Source organism: Anguilla rostrata, chromosome 18, assembly GCF_018555375.3.
Source record: "Anguilla rostrata isolate EN2019 chromosome 18, ASM1855537v3, whole genome shotgun sequence".
In the NCBI taxonomy this organism is placed as follows: domain Eukaryota; kingdom Metazoa; phylum Chordata; class Actinopteri; order Anguilliformes; family Anguillidae; genus Anguilla; species Anguilla rostrata.
The window spans coordinates 15,363,721-15,385,836 of record NC_057950.1 but is presented as its reverse complement, the minus strand read 5'-3'; the positions used below and the strand labels follow the sequence as shown (position 1 = coordinate 15,385,836).

The 22,116-nt window shown below is 43.4% G+C and overlaps 1 protein-coding gene across 2 annotated transcripts in view; it reads left to right on the top strand.

Annotated features, from left to right (window-relative positions):
- The window catches only part of LOC135245129 (polypeptide N-acetylgalactosaminyltransferase 2-like), a 47,913-nt gene that overhangs the window by 8,692 nt on the left and 17,105 nt on the right, over positions 1–22,116 (top strand). For both annotated transcript variants that reach the window (XM_064317986.1, XM_064317985.1), the window contains exon 2: positions 19,936–20,026. In XM_064317986.1, coding sequence (XP_064174056.1) covers positions 19,936–20,026 — 91 coding nt within the window. The remainder of the gene's footprint in view (positions 1–19,935; positions 20,027–22,116) is intronic.

Sequence of the window (22,116 nt, the reverse complement as noted above, 5' to 3'; positions counted from 1 at the left end):
CAAAGTATATCCTCAAGAACTCCAGAAGACAAATAGCTGCTGAAAAAATAAGCAGAGCAGGTTTTCTGTTCAGTAGTTTAAGTAATCTTTAGGTTTGGGGACTGCTTTAAAACTCTGCTTGGACAATATGCTGAAGTTCTGTCCTGTGATCTTTAAAGTCCTATCATGTGTCTTTAGTCTTCTCTCTGTGACCCTGCTGTCTCAGAACAGCCAATGCTACACCTACTGGTGGGTATTTGGCGGTGTAACTAGTCCCTATTTCCTTGCTGATATTTGGTCGCTTAGGTTTCGAACATTCTCTGATATGGAGGTGTCGCTTGTGAATGTGCAATTATAAACCATGGGGTCTCGGCCAGTTCAGAATTCAGCAGTTACACTGTCTGATCAATGTGTCCAGACTGTGGGCTTCATCTACACACTGAAATAGTGGCTTAGTAGATACCAGACCATGGAGCCCATCCACATGCTGGAACAGTGGCTTAGTAGATACCAGACCGCGGAGCCCATCCACACACTGGAACAGTGGCTTAGTAGATACCAGACCGTGGAGCCCATCCACACACTGGAACAGTGGCTTAGTAGATACCAGACCATGGAGCCCATCCACACGCTGGAACAGTGGCTTAGTAGATACCAGACCATGGAGCCCATCCACACGCTGGAACAGTGGCTTAGTAGATACCAGACCATGGAGCCCATCCACACGTGGGAACAGTGGCTTAGTAGATACCAGACCATGGAGCCCATCCACACGCTGGAAAAGTGGCTTAGTAGATACCAGACCATGGAGCCCATCCACACGCTGGAACAGTGACTTAGTAGACACCAGACCATGGAGCCCATCCACACGCTGGACCAGTGGCTTAGTAGATACCAGACCATGGAGCCCATCCACACGCTGGAACAGTGGCTTAGTAGATACCAGACCATGGGGCACATCCACACGCTGGAACAGTGGCTTAGTAGATACCAGTCCATGGAGCCCATCCAAACGCTGGAACAGTGGCTTAGTAGATACCAGACCATGGAGCCCATCCACATGCTGGAACAGTGGCTTGACTGATAGCAGATCGTGGGGCCTTAACAGGATGAGCCACCCAGTGGCTCCAGGTTTTTTTTCTTCAAATCACCTTTTGTGTTAATTAATTTTCTTGCATCTTGGGAAGCTTGCGTTGCTGTTTTGTGACAGACTGAGAAGCCTACCATCATTGCATTCCATAAACACATTAGAAGGTAGCATTGTGATTCTGCCTCTGCTAGCTGTAATTCGGTATAAATTTAGCATGGCAATTGCCTTAATTTTCATATAATTGCAGCTGGAATCAGACATTAAGATGGGTGAATCCACATTTCCATTAACAGTGCAACCAAAATGAATAGCAGATGAAAACATTGTAAATCTCAGAGCATGTGTCTGGTTCTTTGTCCATTACTACAAAATGAGAAGCGGTTTGCTGCTGTCTGTTTCTCATATTCACAGGCAAGCAGGCTAGAGCTTGTTTATCTGTCCTTTGGTTTGCTCTCAGAAGAAAGGATAGTGTGTATTGTGTGGTTGTTTGGAAAGGGAGTCTGAAGAACAGTGTTTGAAGTGCTTTCCATCGTCAGACTGTTTGTTTTTATGTGGTCCATATCAGAGATGTTTCAGACTGAATTTGAAGCAATACTTCAATAACTTGACTGACATTTTATCATTTCTTGTGAATAAGTTAACTATACTTTTTAAGGAATAGGTTTTATTATGTTTATAGATGCGTCGAAGGGCTACTGACTTTGTGTGTGCTTGGTGCATCCAACTAGAGACTTTCTCCAGGATCATTCCCATCACTGGGAATGGGAAATTATATTCTAAAGTTCAGTGAATTCCCACTGTACAGTGCTGTGTCTCCTGTGTGAGATGCTATGTGGAGATATAAAAATATCAGCTGGGTTATGAGGACAGAAGGAACCATGAGAGAAGAGTAATGGGCTGTTGAGAATTGTAATGGCATCATTACTGGCTGTTGAGCCTGTACAGTGTGGGCTTCTCAATGCTGCAGTATCATAATGAGGTTCTAATGTACCATGCTGAGGCCATCAACACACTGTGACACATTGCAAAGTACCGTACCTCAACCATTAACATATACACTGAAACAACATGGTTTCAGACACGCTGCCTGGAGGGTGGAATGAAAGGTCATAACAAATGTCAATTCAATTCATTTTTTTTTTGTCTCTCTCCGATTTGGACTGCATTCCTCTGGTCTGCGTTGTGTGCCTTTTGTGCTTTTCCTCCAGGGCCTGAACATATTGCATTCAGCGAGTGGGGTTGAGAAGTAGCTACATTTCAGCAATCAGAATCAAAGTCATTTAGCATGTGCGTAAGTGAAGGTCATATTTACTGTGGTAGGTGTTCTCTAATTACAGACACAGCTTCTGTATGTCATGATCCTGAGTTTAATATAAAGCTGCAGTTCATGCATCTTTTATGCTGTCTATGCAGTGTGGAAGTGTGCTCCGACATTCATGAAGTGCTTTAAATTCTTGCTTGCATTATCACAATGGATCCTACTGAGGATAGAGAATGCACAGGTTTAATGTAGATGGGAGACACTGGAGTTGTATAATCTGCAGCATAATAAACCAGAACAATAGATTTGGAAAGGGTGAGTGATGGATTAGTTCCCTGCATGATGTTGTTCACAGCCTGCTTATTTACTCATTTTCAAACAGGTTTGTTGAAATGAAGGTTTTCAGGTAGCAGACAAGGCATAACCTGGGTGTGGTCGTAATTATCATTACTCTAATTAATGTTCACGTCATTCCCTTTATTTATTCTGGGTGGAGTAAAATCTTTGTTTCAACATAGACTTGAACATGCACTCCAACCCCCCTCCTGATTCTTCCTCTTTTAAAGGGAAGGGAGAAAACTCTCTTGCTGATGCTTCACAGTTTCAGTAATTTAGACAATAATTTTGATTAAAACCTGCCTATTTCCAATGGAGGCTATCTGGGATTTTTTTGTACTGCATTCCTTGGAGTGGGGCTGTTGCTTCTAAATGATCAAATCAAACCAGAAATATCTCAGATACCTATGAATACTTAATGTCCTGTGTGAATCAGTCTCCAGCCAGGGATCTCCTGACGCATTGCATCACCTCCTTGTATGTCTTGGGGGTGGTGGGGTGTGGTGGCTATCGGAAAATTGGAACAAATTTCAAAATTGAAACCGGTTTGTTTCTGAAATGGACTCTGGCGTCTGCTAGTTGAAGCTGGGTGAGGCCGACTCTCACTTCCCAGTTCTCAGGGAATTTAGTTTTTTTGATGCTTGCATTTGCCCTTAGTACGGTGATTAGTTTCACATGCTGTCACTCTCCACATTTTCCATTGAGTGAGGACTTTATGCGCAGCCTAAACTTATTGACTTGTTTTGGAGTCCTTTATTAGCTCCACGAGACACCGGTACACTGAAGGGGGAGGGGTGTGCTGTAAAAATCACATGGGTGCAGATCTCTGATTAGCTTAACAATTCCCTTCCTCAGGTGGCACTGAATCACGGTCACACTGTGCGCTTGTGCATTTCCTGTCCTCTGCACCTTCCACACAAACGATCTCAGGAGGACCGAGTCTGGATGTAGGAAAGTGGTTCTGTGCTCAAGTGTCCAATAAATGCTGCTTTTATTTCCCTATGACATTCTTAAATCCTTTTTCAGCCATGAAAATACAATAGCAACTAGTTATTTTGGCCTTTAGGTAGTGATAAATGTCCCTTTTACCTTGCATGAATATTATCTCATCATAAAATATCATCTTTTGGATAGATTGTGTAAATCTTTCCTGCTGTTTAAATCAGTTTCATCAAAGACGTCCATTAAATTGATCCTAGTATGTAAATGTCCGCACATTCTTAAAACCATTGGTGCTGCTCAAGGCTGCTTATTAATATCGGAGGCGCGTGCTGATTTAACTCAGTTTGAGAAGGTGTCACAGTGTTGTGTTGACAGTAGCACTTTTGATTAGTGACCGGGTCATGCAGTGTTTTGAAATTTCAGCACCGCAGTGCTTTATTCAGCAGAAATTAAATGTGTATTCAACCCTTTTAATTTCTCACTATGTTACTGTGGGTTTTGGAAGTTGGAGCATTCTAGCATTGCCTTTTGATTTTCTCCAGTTTATATTAAGCTTGTCCTCCACTGACTTTGTATTTTTATTAATAAAAACTAAAAAGCACTGTTGTGGTAACTTGTTGATTAAAGCTCTTGCTGTTTTGGTGATTATCGGCACAGCCATATTCTGTTTACCATTTAATGAGAGCTCGCAGCTGATTGGCCCACCTCTCGCCTGGTGAAAGGAGCTTCACATGCACACACATACACACTCCTGGTGTGAAGTTGACTGAAGGTGAGTGAGGAACTGTCACTCAAAGGGAAGGAGAGGGGGAGGAAGGCAGCCTGTATGATGAGGAAGTCAAAACTGATGGAGCGAGGGATGAAAGGAGTATTTTCATATATGCTTTTGAGGTGTGGAGAGTGGCAGAGCCCCCCAACCCCCACCCCCCTTCGTTCCACCATCCACAACAGTCATCTGCTTCAAAACACGTTTCTCCGGAACCGGGAAACCAACAATGACTTTCCAGGGTTTATAAGGCTGATAAGCCAGCTCGTCCTCAGGGGGTCCCACAGCTGAAGTGTTTTTTATATTCTCTTTCATCCCTCCATCCCTCCATGCTGAGGTAATTTCTGATCCTGGGAAGAGGACACTGGAGGTTTTGGAGAATTGGCCCGCCCTGCTGTTGGCTTGTTTCTGAAAGAGCACACTTTGAAAAGTGAAGTTTAGATTCTTCTGAGGATTTCACTCGTAACCACACTTTTTTCAGTGTCGTACATGGAGAAGGTTCATCACTTGTCATTTGTGAGACAATGTTGTTAAAAGATTATTTTTTCTCTCTCCCGAGGTAACGAGGGTGTTTTTTCTTGGATTATCAGTTTTTCCAGTGTGTGCTGCTCGCTGGCGCTCCTAACGCGACACGCTCCAGAGTGGCGTCGCTTCGTTGGGAAGTCCTCTGAAAGCTGCTCCCTGAAGCTTCCGTACCGCCAAGCTCGCTGTTAGCTGCTCTTTGCACATCAAAGTCACTGACAAGGTTCCAAGCTACAGAAGCATGCTTGTGTTTCCTTCTCTCAGATAAAGACGCACACTTTCTGTTCATTTAACAGTGTTTCATATATGGATGAGTGTGACCTGCATGAGTTGTGCCAGTCATACTCCACTTGTGTATCCAATATGCTCCCTCGCACAACCTTCCCATGCACCCCTGGCTTACAGTGAGTCTGATTTACAGTTCATATGAAGGCTACCGATTCAGACATTTGCTTCCAAATGTTCTAAAATACAGAGAGCCTCTTGGTTCTTTGTCAGCATTTTATCAACACAGACAGGAAGTTGATGTCCTTTATTAAGATGTATAATGCTGAGGGTGCTTCCTCTTGGCTGTGTGCATGCAGGCGTGCATGCGCTGATTCATCTCTCAGCAAAGCGCGGCAGCTTCTCGCACAGCTACCAAGTTAATCTATTTACCTTTTATTTCCTAATGGTTTACCCCTTATATCCTAATGGTTTACCCCATATTTCCTAATGGTTTACACTTACCCAAACAGCAAGAACATTGTTATGATAAGTCATAAAAATAAATACCAAAGTTGAGTTGAACAGGTACCAGTGATACCTTTACATCAGATAAAAGTGACTGACTTGTTTGCTCCTAGTCTTAGGAGGCATGCCAGATAATTATGCATTTATACTGTACAAAAACAGCTACATATGTACGGTAATCGTTTATTCACCTGTGGTTCTGTAAAGGAATGTTCAGTGGTGTTGACTGATATGTGCTGAAAATGTTTTGTAGTTCCTGTTTCAGCCAAAGACCGTGGAAGTGCACTGCTGAAGTGTTTGATTTCCTCCCCTCGCCACACAGTGCTGGCTGTGTCCCTCAGAAGCTCCTCTTGACCCTGGTTGCTGCCGCCGCAGGCTGCCAAAATTAGCTTGTGCTGCGTAACATTACGTCCCTGAAAATCTCATCAGAACACATTCTCCTGGGCAGTTACTGATGATATGAGATCAAGTGAAACTGTACACTTCTGAACGTATGAAAACAACGTTCGCTCTGTTGGCAGGAGTAAGAGAGCTTGCTCGCTGAATCCTCCAAATATAGAATATCGTCCTTTTCATAAAGCTCTCTGTGACATCAGAGCCGCCTCTTCCCTCTCCTGAGCACTCGAAACTCCTCACGATTACTCTGAGCCCAGGAGGAGCTATGTGGCATCAGATTGCCAGTAATGGGGTTTTAAATACCTTATTCTCTCATTCCATGTTTAACATGACTGGCTTTCTGCTTTGAGCAGTGGGTGGTGAATAAGTGCCTGAATGAAGGCCTCTCACCTGAGTGCTGTTGCTTTCTAAAGAGCCTTTTTTTATTCTGAGAATTTGAGTGTGTGTGTGGAGAACAATGCAGACTCCGTCGCTGTGAAATTTGAGCCGCGCAGTAATGTTGCTGAAGCCTCCGCGTTGTCAGCACAGCTGGCTACAGTTCAGCACCAGCATCACGCAATGACGGAACTGCTGTTTGAAGATAAATAATTAAAATGAATTCATGTACAAAGTGGTCCGTAAACTCATTTGCGTGTAGTGTTTTGAAGCCTGGCTATTAATCTGGGTGTTTGTGAAATGAGAGCTTGGTTCTTAGGTGCGTTAGTGGCAGCTACATGTGGAGGCTGTATGTGATGTATGTGGTTGTTGTGGTCATGACCAGAGGTTTGCAGGTTCAGATCCAGAGTTTGGGGAGCCTCACACCCTTTTCATTGCTCTTCATTTACCTGCAGTTCCTGGGGCATTGCCAAAATGCTGCTTTATTGTTTGAGAGTCAGTTTGTCATCAGAAGGGTTAAATATTACACAAGGGTAGTATTGGATTTATAGATGTGAGTGCCGCGGGTGAAAGCGCTGATCGTCCTTTATGTGTGACCGCACATGACTGCATGCAGCTCCTGAATCACTCCTGTCACTGATAAGCAGTGCAACTGCAACATGAGTGAATGAGGCAATATGAGCAGGGACCTCACAGGGTGCAGAACAGCATTTCCTTCATCTCTCGGGCATCGCAGAAGCTGAGTGATTTGGAAATGCACTTTCAAATGTCATGAAAAATCTTGGTTTGACTGAGCTTAAGAAACTGAGCTCTTTTGACTCCAACTCGGGGATGGGCTGTGAGATCAGCTCAGGGATTGCTTGTGATCTCACATCTTCCTTATTTTAAAGGAGGCCAGACAGTCAGCCCTCCTTATGTTTTTTTTTCACTATTCAGACTGGGGGAGCGGAGAGACTTACTGATAAGGGTTGGGGTCACAGTATCGAAAGTGTCATGGTGGGGAGTCAAACCCCCTGGGCGTCGACTGCCCCACGGACTCTGCCCCACGGGCCCCCCGATGTGTCACTTCTCAGCTCTGCTGCGCTGAATACACCACTGAGGATGAATAAAATGCTTTAGTTGTTTATGTATTTATTTCAGAAGCAGATGCGAGAGAGAAATGGAATCTTTGCTCATCTTTGGCCCAGTAGTGCTGTTCTCACTCCCACTGACACACAATGCATATGAAAACAACTTGGAGCAGCTTTAACTCGAGGCTGAAGGCCTTTGAATGAAACACTGCCTGTATTGTGCCAGCTGTGAATAAAAGAAGAATTAAATGTTTTGCACGTTCTGTCAAACCCATTAGTTCTGCGTTTCAGAATGGGATCAGAGCCCTCGCCCCTCCTTTAGCCTTGTGAAAGAAGATTAATCATTGGTGCCATATTCAAATCACACTGGTCATAGCTGGTTTTCTGTCTCGTGTTTAATAATTTGCCTGTAGTTTTTTACGAGGCTGTTTTAATCATAGTTAACTGCACATGACAGGCTGTTGGTGAGTGCTGTTGAAAGACTGTGGAATTTCAAGACCTCAGGGAGGGTTTTTGTTGTTTGTGTGCATGTGGCTCCAGAAGTGATTTTCCATCAGGATCCTGGTGGTTTGCACTGAAAGAGCAGAGTTGCATTAGTGACTGCCTGTGGTTTCAGGTGAAGTCATAGAGGTTGATCTTCCTCCGTCACTCAGTCTGATGGTGTGTCTGCATGCGTTTTTGCATCTGGTGTGGCCTGCAGCTCACGTTTTTGTGGCCTTGAGATGTAGAGAACCAATTCACTAGGAATTTGGCCAGGGGGCGTTGGACTTATATTTGGTCCCAAGGGAAGAGTGCTGGCCACCAGCATCAACATAGTTTTCCCAAGAGGTCTCTCATCCAAATACATGACCATGCCCAGCCCTGCCTAGCTTCTGTACTTTGCTATGACTAGGGTACAGGGGGGTATGACTGCTTAGTTTTAGCTGTTTACCATTAGTAGGGTACAGCATTTACTGTAATGACCTATAGGTGGTGTAGGTGATGACATTGACTGTAATGACCTATAGGTGGTGTAGGTGATGACATTGACTGTAATGACCTATAGGTGGTGTAGGTGATGGCATTGACTGTAATGACCTATAGGTGGTGTAGGAGATGACATTGACTCTAATGACCTTTAGGTGGTGTATGAGATGACATTGACTATAATGACCTTTAGGTGGTGTATGAGATGGCATTGACTATAATGACCTATAGGTGGTGTAGGAGATGACATTGACTATAATAGTCTATAATAATATGTAATGACAATGCCCAGTCCCTGGTGAATCCAGCCACTTCAGTTTCTTTTTCCTTATGAGCTGGTGAGCAGTAAGACTGAAGGGAGTGCTGTGTGTGGTTCAGTGAGGGGTTCTGGGAAACATTAGCCACTGCAGTCAGAGAGCAGTAGACCCCCAACAGGAAGTGCTCTATAGCTGACGGAATGTCCAGGTTTTACTCAGAAATGGGGTGCGAAACCCCACAAATCTGCCTCCATTTATGGCCTGAACATATTTTTAGACACCGACTTTACTTTTTTTTTCTTTTTTTTTCTCAGGCACGTGAAGTTATGCCCAGTTTAGCTGTACGATGCCAGAGTATAGTGTGTTTTTACTGCTTTTGAGTTCTGCCTCCAAACAGAAACAAATGCTTTTGCTTTCAGACCATCCTTCACTGAGCAGTAATGAAACGTATGACAGGTTTAACATGTCCTGTTTAGAATAAAAACAGTGCAAATGTCTGCGTGTGTGAAGGCCTTATAAGTGTACAGTTTAATGGTTGAGTACACATTCCTTTACTTGTGCTACTTCTGTTTGGGCTTCTTGACGAGTGTGAAGTCCTATGTACTCATATTCTGCACTGTAATAGCGGGTTCTTTTTCCTCCCAGGTTGTCCAGTCTGGAGGTTTATGGACTGTAACCAGTTATGTTCTCTGCTCTCTGCTCCAGCCTGCCTAGTTTAATGTTTTGATGGCATTTGGGTGAAGCAGGTGTACTGAAGCCTCTGTGGGCCCTGTGACCCACAGAGAACCTGAGAACCTCTTTTGAGATTACCCTCCACTCCTTCACTTCCACAGCCTGTAGAGGGGCAGTCCAGATCTCTACTTTAAATGGGCAAAGCAGCAGACCTTTCTGAGTTTTTAAAAATGTGTGCACAAGATGCTGGGGGACACGCACAGCACAGTCATTCCCGGTGATTACTGTTTTTCATCCGTCTCATCTCCAATGAACAAAACGCCCAGGGGTCCCAGCTGCGTGATTCTGCTCTGATTCCATGAGTTGATGTTTGTCAGTGATCCAGTTGCAGAGCTGTGATGGAGCTGAACGTAGGTTCAAACTGCTGGGGCTAAGACCTCGGTATTCTTCAGTACTCTGATCCTTCACCTTCTCTAGCACATGCTGCCTCTCATTCAGTAAAACCTTTATGTTGTGCTTTGCATTAAAAGCAATTAAGGCACAAATTGAAATTTGGTTTAGAATTAGGCAAATTAAATTGCATTTATTGATCTGCTCAAATGAGGATTGGAAGGATTGATGTGCAACGGTATCTTTCATGGCTAAATTATGCCCTACTAAAGGTATACTTGTACTTTATTAATTTTATTTATTTGGCATATCATCTTATCCAGAGATGACTTAGAAAATAGGTTGAGATGCATTCAATTGATTTCACTGGAGCAGCAAGAGCAGACCAGTGAGCCACACACTGATCAAACTTCCGGCTTAACAACCTTGCGAAAATATGCATACAGTACGATCATAATTTGTTTAAAATGCATATGGTGCTGAACAGTTAAGTGACATGGCTACACCATGCTAGCTGCACTGACGTGATTGAATGGCATGTATTATTGTTGCATGGTACTTAACTGTATTGTGGTGGACCTCCAGTTCATTTGCAGTTGAGGTTATTTAGTTTAATGAGGTTTAAGCATCATTAAACAGCCCCCATTTAACCCCTCAAGCATCAAATTGCCATAGCAACAAAGCCTGAACACCTGTCACACTGATCATTTAGAGCTCAAAGGTCTATTAACTCTGGGGAAACAAAGACGGAGTAAACTGCTTGTGAAAGCAACAGGGAGGAATAGCAGAGTAGGGGAACATTAGCCTTCAGGTTTGGAGTTTCTCCACCTCACTGGGAAAGCTGCAACCCTGCCAGCTCCTGTCTTCAGGGTTCGGCTGCTCTTGTCTGTCTGAAGAGCTCCATTCCAACCTGACTATTTTGACCATTGGCCGTGTGCGAAATAGCAAGCTAGCCTACTACTGAGTATACATGTTGTATATAACTTGTACGCACCTTATATACTCTGTTGTAGGCAAGTGTGCTGATTCTGACGCAGCCATCCTCTGATTCCCCATGCTGTCTTCTCCCCTTCCAGTCAAGTACATTTTTATGCCACTGGCAAGGTGTACAGAGAGACCTTAAGACTGTGCTTGCATGTTGAAAAATGGGTGAAGACCGGTACTTTATGATATGTGTGCCTGTGACTATTACAAAACTCAGATATATCACATTTTGGAATCTGCAGTGGGTATTGCTGTCCTGTTGCGTTTGGGCAGTACCCCCTGCGTAAGGAGACGTGCTGAGCCATCAAGCTGCTGCACTACAGGGGAGCGGATCGCTCTCCCTCACTCTGCACCGTTTCTAACAGCCTGTAGGGGAATCCTGGTGGGCTCCAGCCATGTACAGGGGGAACCTCCCCCAGGAGTCCCGGCTGAGCAGTGCCCACCCTCGCGGCACCAGACCAAATGCACCCCCACTGCGAGCCACCCACATAGTGATAATGACCTCACCCACGCTTGAACTAGGGACGCCTGACCTTAATTTGGTTGTCGTGCAGCCTTTTGTTCAGTTGGTCTGAAGAGGCCCAGCCAGAGCTGGTCTGCTTAATGGCAAACATCCGTGTGCCACCGTTTATTTAAGGACATGGCCAAAATACAGTATTACTGATGCATGTTTGACTGACATATGGCCAAATGAGCACCGCCATATGTTTACCCGGCAGCTCAGTGCTCTAACATTAATATTTAGCTGCAGCTGGAAACGGGAGAGGCCTATATCCAACTCTTACTGGCCGGTCTTAACCAGTGTTCATTTAAATGCTGTCTTAACGAGTCCGTTAAATGTGCAAGTAATCCACCACTGAGCGATCCCAGTGAATTCTCTTTACAGCACCATAGTGTTCTCCCTCTTCCTGTCATGTCCGAGAGTGTAAACAAAGAGTTCAGTTTGGTACAAATCAATTTGACCATTTAAAGAACACTGTCAGATGTGCGTCCCTCCATTACTGTGTCACATCAGTTCTGAGTGCAGTGCAGAATAAAGGCCATTGGGAAGAGGAGAAAATCTTTTTCACGAGCACTTGAGTAATGAGTAAAGTGCAGAATCTGTGCTCATCCGATTAACAGATTTTTGTTTGCTCAATGTTCCCTGAATCTGGACACTGATAGTGTGTGCAGTTAACTACTATTTAAAATTATCTGTGGATATGACAAATTGGTGCTGAAATGCTATCACAAAATAGAATAGGGCTAATTGGCTGTATGCATTTATGTTGATTATTCAGAAAATGTATTGCTTGATTTTTTTTTCATCAAAGAAAATGAAGAGAAAGAGGTTTAGATTACTGGACAATTTAAAGATAATATTCTACCCCTTCTGTTTCTAGCTTACCTACTATCACTGTTTATCTGCATGGTTGACATTATTTCCCTGTTATGCTGCATATCAGCAGTAACCTGATATCAGAATTGTTATTACAGATTTACTCTGACACTGTGAGGGTTCTGCCTCACTCAGCTGTGAGAGAAATCCGATAAAAAAACAACCAGGGCGAAGTTCACTGTAAGAGAAACACAAACTCTATAGTTTTATGATTATTGCACCAATGCGCTACATTTTGTAACGCCATGCCCAGATCCTTCCTTCTCCCATCTGTTTTTATGTAGGAAATGCAGGACATGAAATGAGGTGGACTGCTAATAAAGAAGGTGAGCAGCAGGTATAAAGCAGGTTTAGTACAGGTGAACTGCAGGGTATATTACATTACAGGCATTTTAGCAGACGCTCTTATCCAGAGCGACTTACACATACTGTATACTGTAGTACTGGTGAATAGCAGGGTTATACTACATTACAGGGTATATTACATTACAGGCATTTTAGCAGACGCTCTTATCCAGAGCGACTTACACATACTGTATACTGTAGTACTGGTGAATAGCAGGGTTATACTGTAGTGCAGGTGAACAGCAGGTATACAGTAGTACAGGTGAACAGCAGGTATACTGTAGTATAGGTGAACAGAAGGTATACTGTAGTACAGGTGAATAGTAGGTATACTGTAGCGCAGGTGAATAGCAGGTATACTGTGGTACAGGTGGACAGCAGGTATACAGTAGTACAGGTGAACAGCAGGTATACTGTAGTACAGGTGAATAGCAGGTATACTGTAGTACAGGTGAATAGCAGGTATACTATAGTACAGGTGAATAGTAGGTATACCGTAGTACAGGTGAACAGCAGGTATACTGTAGTACAGGTGGACAAGCAGGTATAAAGTAGTACAGGTGAACAGCAGGTATACAGTAGTACAGGTGAACAGCAGGTATAGTGTAGTACAGGTGAATAAAAGGTATAATGTAGCTCAGGTGAACAGCAGGGATAATTTAGTACAGGTGAACAGCAGAGGAAAATGGAGTGTAAAACAAAACCAAAGGTGGAGCGCTTTGGGAGTCAGGGAGTTTTAAGGTAATTCCTCATTTCAGTGATAATCATAGTCAGTAAATACTATTCTGATTGACCCCTGCCCCCCTTTTTATGCAGCCATTGCATTGAACAGAGCAATATAACCCTCATACCTCTTGTGTCATAACTATATCACTTATCCCAAAAATATTTGTATTACTTCACCAAAATGAAAATGTATATAAATCAGAATGAAATGTCAGATGCACATGGTTTCTATTAGAAAGACTGCATTACACTGCAATTAAATTAAAACCAACTGGGGAAGCGGACTATTTGATTCCAAAACAATCTTAAGACGTCACCACAGATTGCTTATGAAATATTTGGGAGCTTGAAGAGTTTATTCATTGTTTAAGAATCTTAGATTCTTGCTAAAGTAATTACTGTGTGTCAGAGTGGATCTTCTGTTCTAGTAATGAGGCTAAACCCTTGTTGATAGAAGCTGTCAATTGCCGACTGGGTAGCACTACGTACAGGAGTGGTTAAATTTGAAATAGATGTTGTGGCTGATTATTATGTTAGCAGTTTTGTGGGTTTGTGGTATTGCACTGTTGTATGTGCTGCTATATGCTTATTCCACAATCGGATGTTATTATGTACCTTTCCAAGTCACATGACTTTTACATATCTGGCTTCATGTGGCTTTCACAAGTGCATTTCCAGAAACTTCCATATCTTTAATATCTTTTATCACATTAAAAAACTGTCTGGGCCAATCGAAAACATACATTAAATCAGAAATAAATATTTTAACTCCAGAAAGCGAATGATCCCTTTACAAGACTTTATAAACATTTGGAATACTTGTTTTTTGTAGGAATAGTGGCCATCCACTCTTATTTAAGTGAAGCCAAAGTTCAGAAACAGCTTTAAGTGCTCTGTCCCGCTTGTGTTTCTTGGTTTAATCTTCAAACTTATATGATGTGATTGTGTTGTAGGAAGAGAGTATAACCAAGGGAATTATGCCACCTGGGGACTTTTTTTCTTGTCACTGTCACCTCTGGCTTGCTTTATGGGGGTTTTAGGCCAGATTGATTCATTGATTGAATAGAATGAGAACAAGAGCGGAAGTGTGAAGAAATTTTATCCAATTTATCTCAGCGCTTGATGTGTGATTGGGTTTTTCACTCTGAAGCGCGTAGCCATGAAATCTTGGCGGGTGGCTGTGCCGCTGCTGCGTGGAGAGGGAGCTGCAGGGGGAGGCGTTGTGTGAAATGAGAAGCGATGGGTGACCAGTGGGAATGTCGGTGTTTATATTCAACCGGGGAGCAGAGCTGTTCATCAAATGACTGTAACCATGGCAACCTGGCTGTTCGGCGAGCAGCGAACCCAGAGGACTCGTGATTATTTGGGAAGAGCTGCTGCTTACTGGAGTAAAACTAACATCGAGATCCGGTCCAGCTCAGCTCCCTCCTCTTAGAGCTCACCATTCATATTTGTGAGTCCATGCGTGACACTGCCAAATACAAAGATGTTGTGGAACTATAAGGGATCTAGTATCACTGAGGGCTAGTTATGCCCTCGAATTCCCATTTCAGCCAAGCCTGCAACAGGACACTTGGGAGGGAAGTGATATCCCATGATTCTTATCTCTGTGTGAGACGCCTGTGCACTGGATGAAACCGTTGTGCTGCATAAAGGATGGCACCATGGCTTCAGTGTTCAGGCTCATGCCTGGAAATGGAAGAAAATGCTGAATTGAATTGTGGGAATGATGTGTGGCTGTAAGATTTCATTCTTCTTTTTTACTCACATACTTTTAGCGTGCGAAAAAAAACTACTTACAGTTACTTGAAATACTTGTATGCAGTGACCCTGGAGATGCGATTTCCTCCTTTAAACCGCTATTCCTGTGAGGAGAGAGGGTGTTATAATAGTTCCCTTGATGAAGTGTGCACTTGCTGTTCCTGTGAGGAGAGAGGGTGTTATAATGGTGCCCTTGATGAAGTGCGCACTTGCTGTTCCTGTGAGGAGAGAGTGTGTTATAATGGTGCCCTTGATGAAGTGTGCACTTGCTGTTCCTGTGAGGAGAGAGGGTGTTATAATGGTGCCCTTGATGATGTATCCACCTCCTGCTTTGTCAGAAGGCAGCAGCAGGAAGAGGTAAATGGAAATGTCTCACTCTTCTGTCAGGTGTTCAATGGAGCTGGATTTCAGATCCACACCTGTGCTGGACTCAAGTTCTGCATAAACAGGTGTCACAGAACACGAGATGTAGGATGAAGCTTAATGGAACGCACTACCGTTGCATTCATCTCTGTGGAATTACAAATCTATTATTCCAAATATGAGCCTTATTTTGAATAAAGCCAGTTAATCCATCTCACCATAAACATCAAGCTCATTGGGAGGCACACAGATGCTGCTTTAAGAACAGAGATTCTGTGTGAGCAGTAATTATGGCCACGTTTGTTAAGCCATTTTAAAATGGTGCATATGGGCGGAACATTTTCCACATACTATTTATAGAGCCATATATAGAGAACATGTGTTGCTGTGAGTGTATACAAAGACTACACCTTTTATTCTGTCACTACGTTGAGCTATGCTGACACTGTGTTCCGATGCAGGTCTGGACAGAGGGAAAATTATTATTTAGATTTTTGAATTGTACTTGAATGGTAAAAGTTCAGCGGCAACCTGTGTCTGACCCCAGCACCACCAGCCGAATAGCTCTGTGTTAAGTTGACAGGGTCTGTAGTGGGGTTAGGGTAACTGGCTTGTTAGAGGGGTTAGGGTTGATGTGACAGGCTTAGCTGTACATGACTGGTTTATCTGACACAGCACAGATACTGCTTTGGAGCAGATTAGAAATCGTGTCCCAGGATATTTTTTTGCAGGATATATTTTCACTCTCCAATCTGAGGTAATCGGCTAAATTCTCCGATCCATGGGCCTATGGGCTGAGAGTTGGCTGAACAGTGATAAGACACATGAAATACTCTGTTCACACTGAAGGCTTGTGCTACCTCAGTCTATAAACAGAAACTCTATGGATGTCAGTTGCTAATCTTGCTCAAAGCCCGGCTAAAACCAGATTAGTGTAGTTTAAGCTCTCCTCTCCGCTCAAGCTTGGACCCTTCAGAAGACAGATTGTTGGGCTGATTTTCCCCTCGTTTATTTGGTGAAGATGGTGATGAGCCATGTGCACACGAACAAGCGTGCAGCAGCGCAGATGCCCTGGCAACAGACCATGTGATCTTCGTGCTTAGGACTGGTTAACCCTGTTTGCTGTCTACATGGGCTCTGTAAAAGAGAGGGAGTTTTACACTGATTTACACACTCTGGTTCAGTAGATGTGGGGATGGTGTTATGCACTTGGGCACAGTAAATAAGGGCACCCCAAATTTTACAGAAATGTTGTGCGCTCTTGCTGTGAGTTTTTAACTCACAGGGCATTCACTGATTTTGATCAGGCCTGTTTTGGAGAATCATGAATCATGAACTTGCCAAGCCAATTCAGCTTTAATTTTCCCAAAAAAATTTTCTCTAATTTTATACAGTTTGCTGAAAATGATTTATAAAGGTTGGTCTGTCTGTCAGTCTTCAGCAGGAATCCTGAGAAGAACGAGTTTGGCTTCAAGTGTTAATGGGGAATACACTATGGAGAAGAAAGGGCAATTAGAGTGAAAAAGAGAGGTTCCTTTAAAATCTGAGTGTCTTACAGTTATTCACTGCCTGAAAGACTGACTGTCTCAGACCAGGCTTATTGGCAGGTATAAATTTTAGGGTGGGCCTTAGGGGACCAGGGGTCTTATCAGGTACCATTTATTTTTCTTTCAACTCCCCAGCACCACACCCCTAATCCCCAAACTCAGGCCTAGGTTTTTGCCTCCACCACAGTCTGGATTCAGGCTTTGTGGTTGACTCTTCTATTCAAAGAGACTTACAGAGCTTACAATTTTATATATTTTCTGAAGTACCTTACTCAAGAGTACAGGAGCAGCACCCAAGCTGGGAATTGAGACCACAACTGTGGAGTTGCAAGCCAGTTTCCTGACCATTATGCTACACTGCTGACCCGGTTGGTGGCAATGAACAAGGAAGGTGATGTTCCCCAAATTTCCAGCCTTCAGAATGCAGAGACAGTAATTGTTGCCTTTGCCTATAGAGGCCACTGTTCAGACTCTTCAGTCAGTAAGACTGGTGGAGGCCTTTCTTGTGATATGTTGTTTGTGTGGTTTTGCTTTTCTGTCTTTGGTGTTGAGGGGGCAGTGTCTCAGGTCTTCCTTGGCCCTCACACTTGGAGACACAGCATTGTTTGGGGTGTGAGCTGCTCTTGTGCATCTGCACAGCCTTGCAGGGTGGAAACATGCTCTGGGGAGGATGTGCATCAGGCTGTCGCACACTTCCAATTCATTCCAGTGACTGGATCCTCTCATAATCTCTTCTCTCCTCAGTGCTAGCTACTGTCTGTTTGACCTACAGGTCTTTGGCTGAATAGGGTTTGCACCTCTGGTGTTGTTTTTATCATTGTTTAAGCTGATGTTAAGGGTACAAACACATGTGGTTGTGTAAGAAACGTGTCTTGCGGCTTTTTGTGATATGGCCTGGCACCATCTCGGCTGGTTGCAGGATATGGCTTCCCTCTGCTCCCATGGCCAGAGAGAGATTTATTACCCTACAAGGGTGTCGAGTTTATTAACCAGCCGGGGCGGCACTCTCACAATCTACGTAATCCCACAGAAGGGTGCGGAGTCAGAAAATAAGTCACCGATTCTGCCTGAATTTCCCTATTGAAGGCTTACTGCCATTAAGCCTCGGTTTGTTTTGAAACAGTGAGATGGTGTACTCTTTTTCTGAAATTAGTCTCCCCAGGGCTCTTGAGGGTTAGGCGTCAGTCCTGGTTATATAACGAGAGAGGGCACCAAACAGCCTCCAAACTGCCAAAAGTCTCCACACAGCTAAAGCAGATGAACAAACAACCAACAGCCTCAACATTTACATTTGGCCCACTTGGTTTCTTAATAAATTATCAGCTGTTTGTTTTCTATAATAATTCTAATTTTTCTTGGTTTTAGGTTGAATTTCAGCTGTGATTCGGTAGCACTGGGTAATTCAGTCTGGGTTCTACCCCATAACAACGTAGTAACTCGATCTAGGTTCTCTCAGATAAAACCAATAGTCCTGACCATGTCTCATTGCCATAGAACAGCGATTTCAAACAGTTCGAAAACACTCTACAGTACAATACAGAGATTGATTGTAAGGTGATGTGCAATAAGTCCTCCTCTGCCAGTTATAGAGCTGCAAACTACAATTTCCACTAACCTCTAGCAGAACTGATGAAAGTGACCCTGGAGGTGAAGAAGAATTGAGTGGCAGAAACAGCCTGGGGTTCGCATAGAGAAATACATCAGCGATGGAGCCATTATTCTCCTAAACAAGTATAAGTAGCAGCCTCCTCTCATTTCCTGCGTTTGAGCTGTTTGAGCTCGTACCCTCCGTTACATGACCATCTGTCTGAGATCGCTGCCAAAGCTGTCCCACTGACTGAAAAAGAGGAAAAACAGGTCTCCCCGTCAGCGTTTATCTGCCTGATTTTCATGAACCTTTTCTGACTAAACACCCACTTCAGAAGATAAGTTTTGTGAGTTGTTTTGGTAATGGCTGCCCAGTGTGCGGGTCAGGGGACGTGAGATGAGGGAACTCTTGGCACAGTTCACTGCCCTGCGGTCTGTATCTTGGCAGCATATCTGAAACGTGATCCTGTCAGTAGCCTTCAGCAGTCACATTCAGCTATTTGAATAATTATTTTATCTGATTTTGATCTAGAATAAACTGCTTTGGGAGAAATTCTAATAAATAAGATTGATATTCTTTACTTTAAATAATTTGATGTGTGTAGAGATCTATTTTTTTTTTCATTTCCCTGAGTACTGTAACTGGATGGCTGAAATCTCATGCCATAAGAAGCATTTCCAGGTTACAGGTTGCTTGGTTGCCACAGTAACCTGGCGCAATCTGAAAGGCAGTCAAAATTTTAAAGCCGCGTCTGAAAATCTTTTCACGAATCTTATTCCTTTTAAATAGAGATGATTTTTGTGGTGTTCTGAAATGTCAAGGTTTCTCTAATGGGAAAAACATGTATGGATTCTTAAGGCATTAAACCAGTCATACAAAACAAGAAATATTAGTCATCTTTTGTGTATGTATAATTGCCTCTGGGAGGAATTTAAATGTTTGAGCAGTAGAGAAAATGGCACTAATCCACTGATATAATAACACTGTTGCAAACATCTCAAGAATCTCGCACTATCCCAATATTTAATAGTCAGGACCTGCATGTACAATTTAAGGCCTTTGTTGGTTTGTTGCTAAGTAACATGAACCTGTGTTTACTGTATGTTAACAGACCCATTTATTGCCAATGTTTTTATATAAATTAATGTCACCATTTACTTGGCAGGTCTCCACAAATGTAGAGATGGAATGAGAGAGAGGTAGAATGATGGTGAGAGAGGCAGAGATGGAATGATGGTGAGGGAGGTCGAGATGGAATGATTTTCAGAGAGGTGGAGATGGAATGATGGTCAAGGAGAGGAGGGATCGTGGTGAGAGAGGTGGAGGTGGGGGCATGGTGAGAGAGGTGGAGGTAGGATGGGAGAGTTCTCTGTTAGTAATGAGGAATAAAAAAAGTCAAGTAAAGCTGAATGGAGTAACCACGAGTCTTGAAGAGGGCTGTTCTGAGCAAGCATGTTCCATTCACTTACTTTTCTTTCTTTTTTGGCAGGACATCTGGAATGGTTTTGACTCATCGAACAGGAATCAGGCCCACAGCAGTGCAGCTGACAGGACTCACGGCCTGGAAACACTGCCGCCAGGTAAAAAACGGACCCAGTTCCCATCTGTCCACCTATCCATTTGTCAGCTGACCGCCTTGCCCCAGGCCCTCACTGTATATAAGAATTTGTTCTTAACTGACCTGCCTGTTTAAATGAAGGTTAAATAAATGAATTATAATCGGCTGCACTGCTGCAGGTACAAGAGCTCACCTGGGACTGCGGAGAGGGAGAAGGCTCAGGAAGTTCACCTTGTCCTGTTCAGGATGCTCAGAAATGTATGATGATATAAGCCATTTAGGGACTGTTTTCACAGGCTTGGCTGTTTAGCAACCCGATTCGCAGGGTGGGCTATTTAGCAAACATATCCACAGGTTTGGCTGTTTGAAACTGCTTAGTTTGGACCCATGCATACAGTTTAGGCTGTGTAAAAACTGAGGTCAGGAATCCCCCTTTGTCCTGGGCCCAATTGGGATCCAATTAAGAGGAGCTGCTTCATGCATTATTCCTCAAATATAAGCCTATGGTCTTTTTATGGGCCATACTGCATTTAATTCTACATCTTTTATTCTCAGAAACAAGACATGCACTTTGGCTGGTTAGTCTCGAGGGAGGTGTTCCATTTCACTTTTGTCAAGAACACTTTGTCTCACAGCTATCCCATGGAAAGGATAAGTGCTTTGTTATATGAGACAGTGAAATATGTCATTCCCTAACAGTGAGCCCTTGCACGATAAACCTCTACAAAAAACTTTTTTAACATGCAAAAAGGCCAAGTTACTCACCCAAACAAACCACCGTCTGTAAGTCATTAATTAAAACTTGCTAAATCTAGGCCTGCTCTTTAAAGTATTGATATAAAAATGAGGCCAAGTTACAGTGAACAATATTGGCCATCTTAAGCTCACATAAATTAAATGAGCTCTAATTCAGAGCAGTGCTACCCAGTGTTTCCTAAATTAGTTAATGCAATTGAATATTGGTGCTGTATTGGTATGGGGCATGCTATACCTTCCATCCCAATAAGGTGCCGCTGTGTCCACCTCTCCCTAATAGTAATGCGCACTAATATCACCATCACTACTGTATCTTAGAATTGACTGGAACATTTTAATGTAAGAAGGTCAGTAAAACATAAATGATATGATCATTTAGCAGTTACTTAGATCTAAGTGAGAGATTAGGAGTTAGTTATTCAGGCCTAGATCTGAGTCAGCAGTAACTGTAACCTCGAGGGCAAGGACCTGTGGGATTGAAATGTGAGAATTATCAGAGTCCTGGAACATTTAGCCTGGAGGCAGCCTTAGCAAAAATTAGCATTCTTCCCCAATTGCAGGGTGTGCAGTTATCCTTATCAGGCTGTTCAAGCTATGCGGTGCCAGCAAACAGCTGTGTGTGATTTAGGCAGCCCGGTTAACCTGCCGGAGTGAGGTCCTTGTGAAATGGTGCGACTCTTTCATTAAGACATTCTCTCTCCGTGGGCCGAGGTCTAATCAAGCGGAGGCCATGCCAGCTGGGAGGAGAATAACAGTTTAAATGCTCCCGGTGAACACCATCAGCCCCATAATGCCACCAAAGAGACCAGCAGCAAACGACTGCTGTGCTACTGAACATCCTAATTAAAATAGAGTTTCGGAGAACTGCTTAAATGAGCATCATTACTTGAGAAACGTCGGGAGAGGACTCAGCTGAAGTGAAAAGCCAACATTAGAGGCTTGTGTGTGGTGAACACTCCTTGCCCCATGGTTCTGTTTATTTCCTCTTCTGGATTTTTTTTTCCCCTCGACATCTTGCATCATCATTACGTATCCTGAGATGGTGATATCATCTGCAGACACACAGGCTCATTAGCAGTAACCCTGTTTATCAATGCGTAAACCTTTAAGGAACTACTGTACGTCTCATTAAACAGTTTGTGTAGACATTGTGTGATCAGGTCAGAAATGGATGCCTGTGTGCTCCTGAAGAAGAAAATGTGTCTTAGGCTTTTAGGGTCGTCCAAGGTGGCCTTCCACGTTGTTTGTGTTTGCCCTCTGCATGCAGTTTAATATTGTCATTCCGTATGACAATTAGCATTAGTGACAGATTACGGATTCCTAATTAGGATGCTGATGACAGAATGCCTGAGCTCT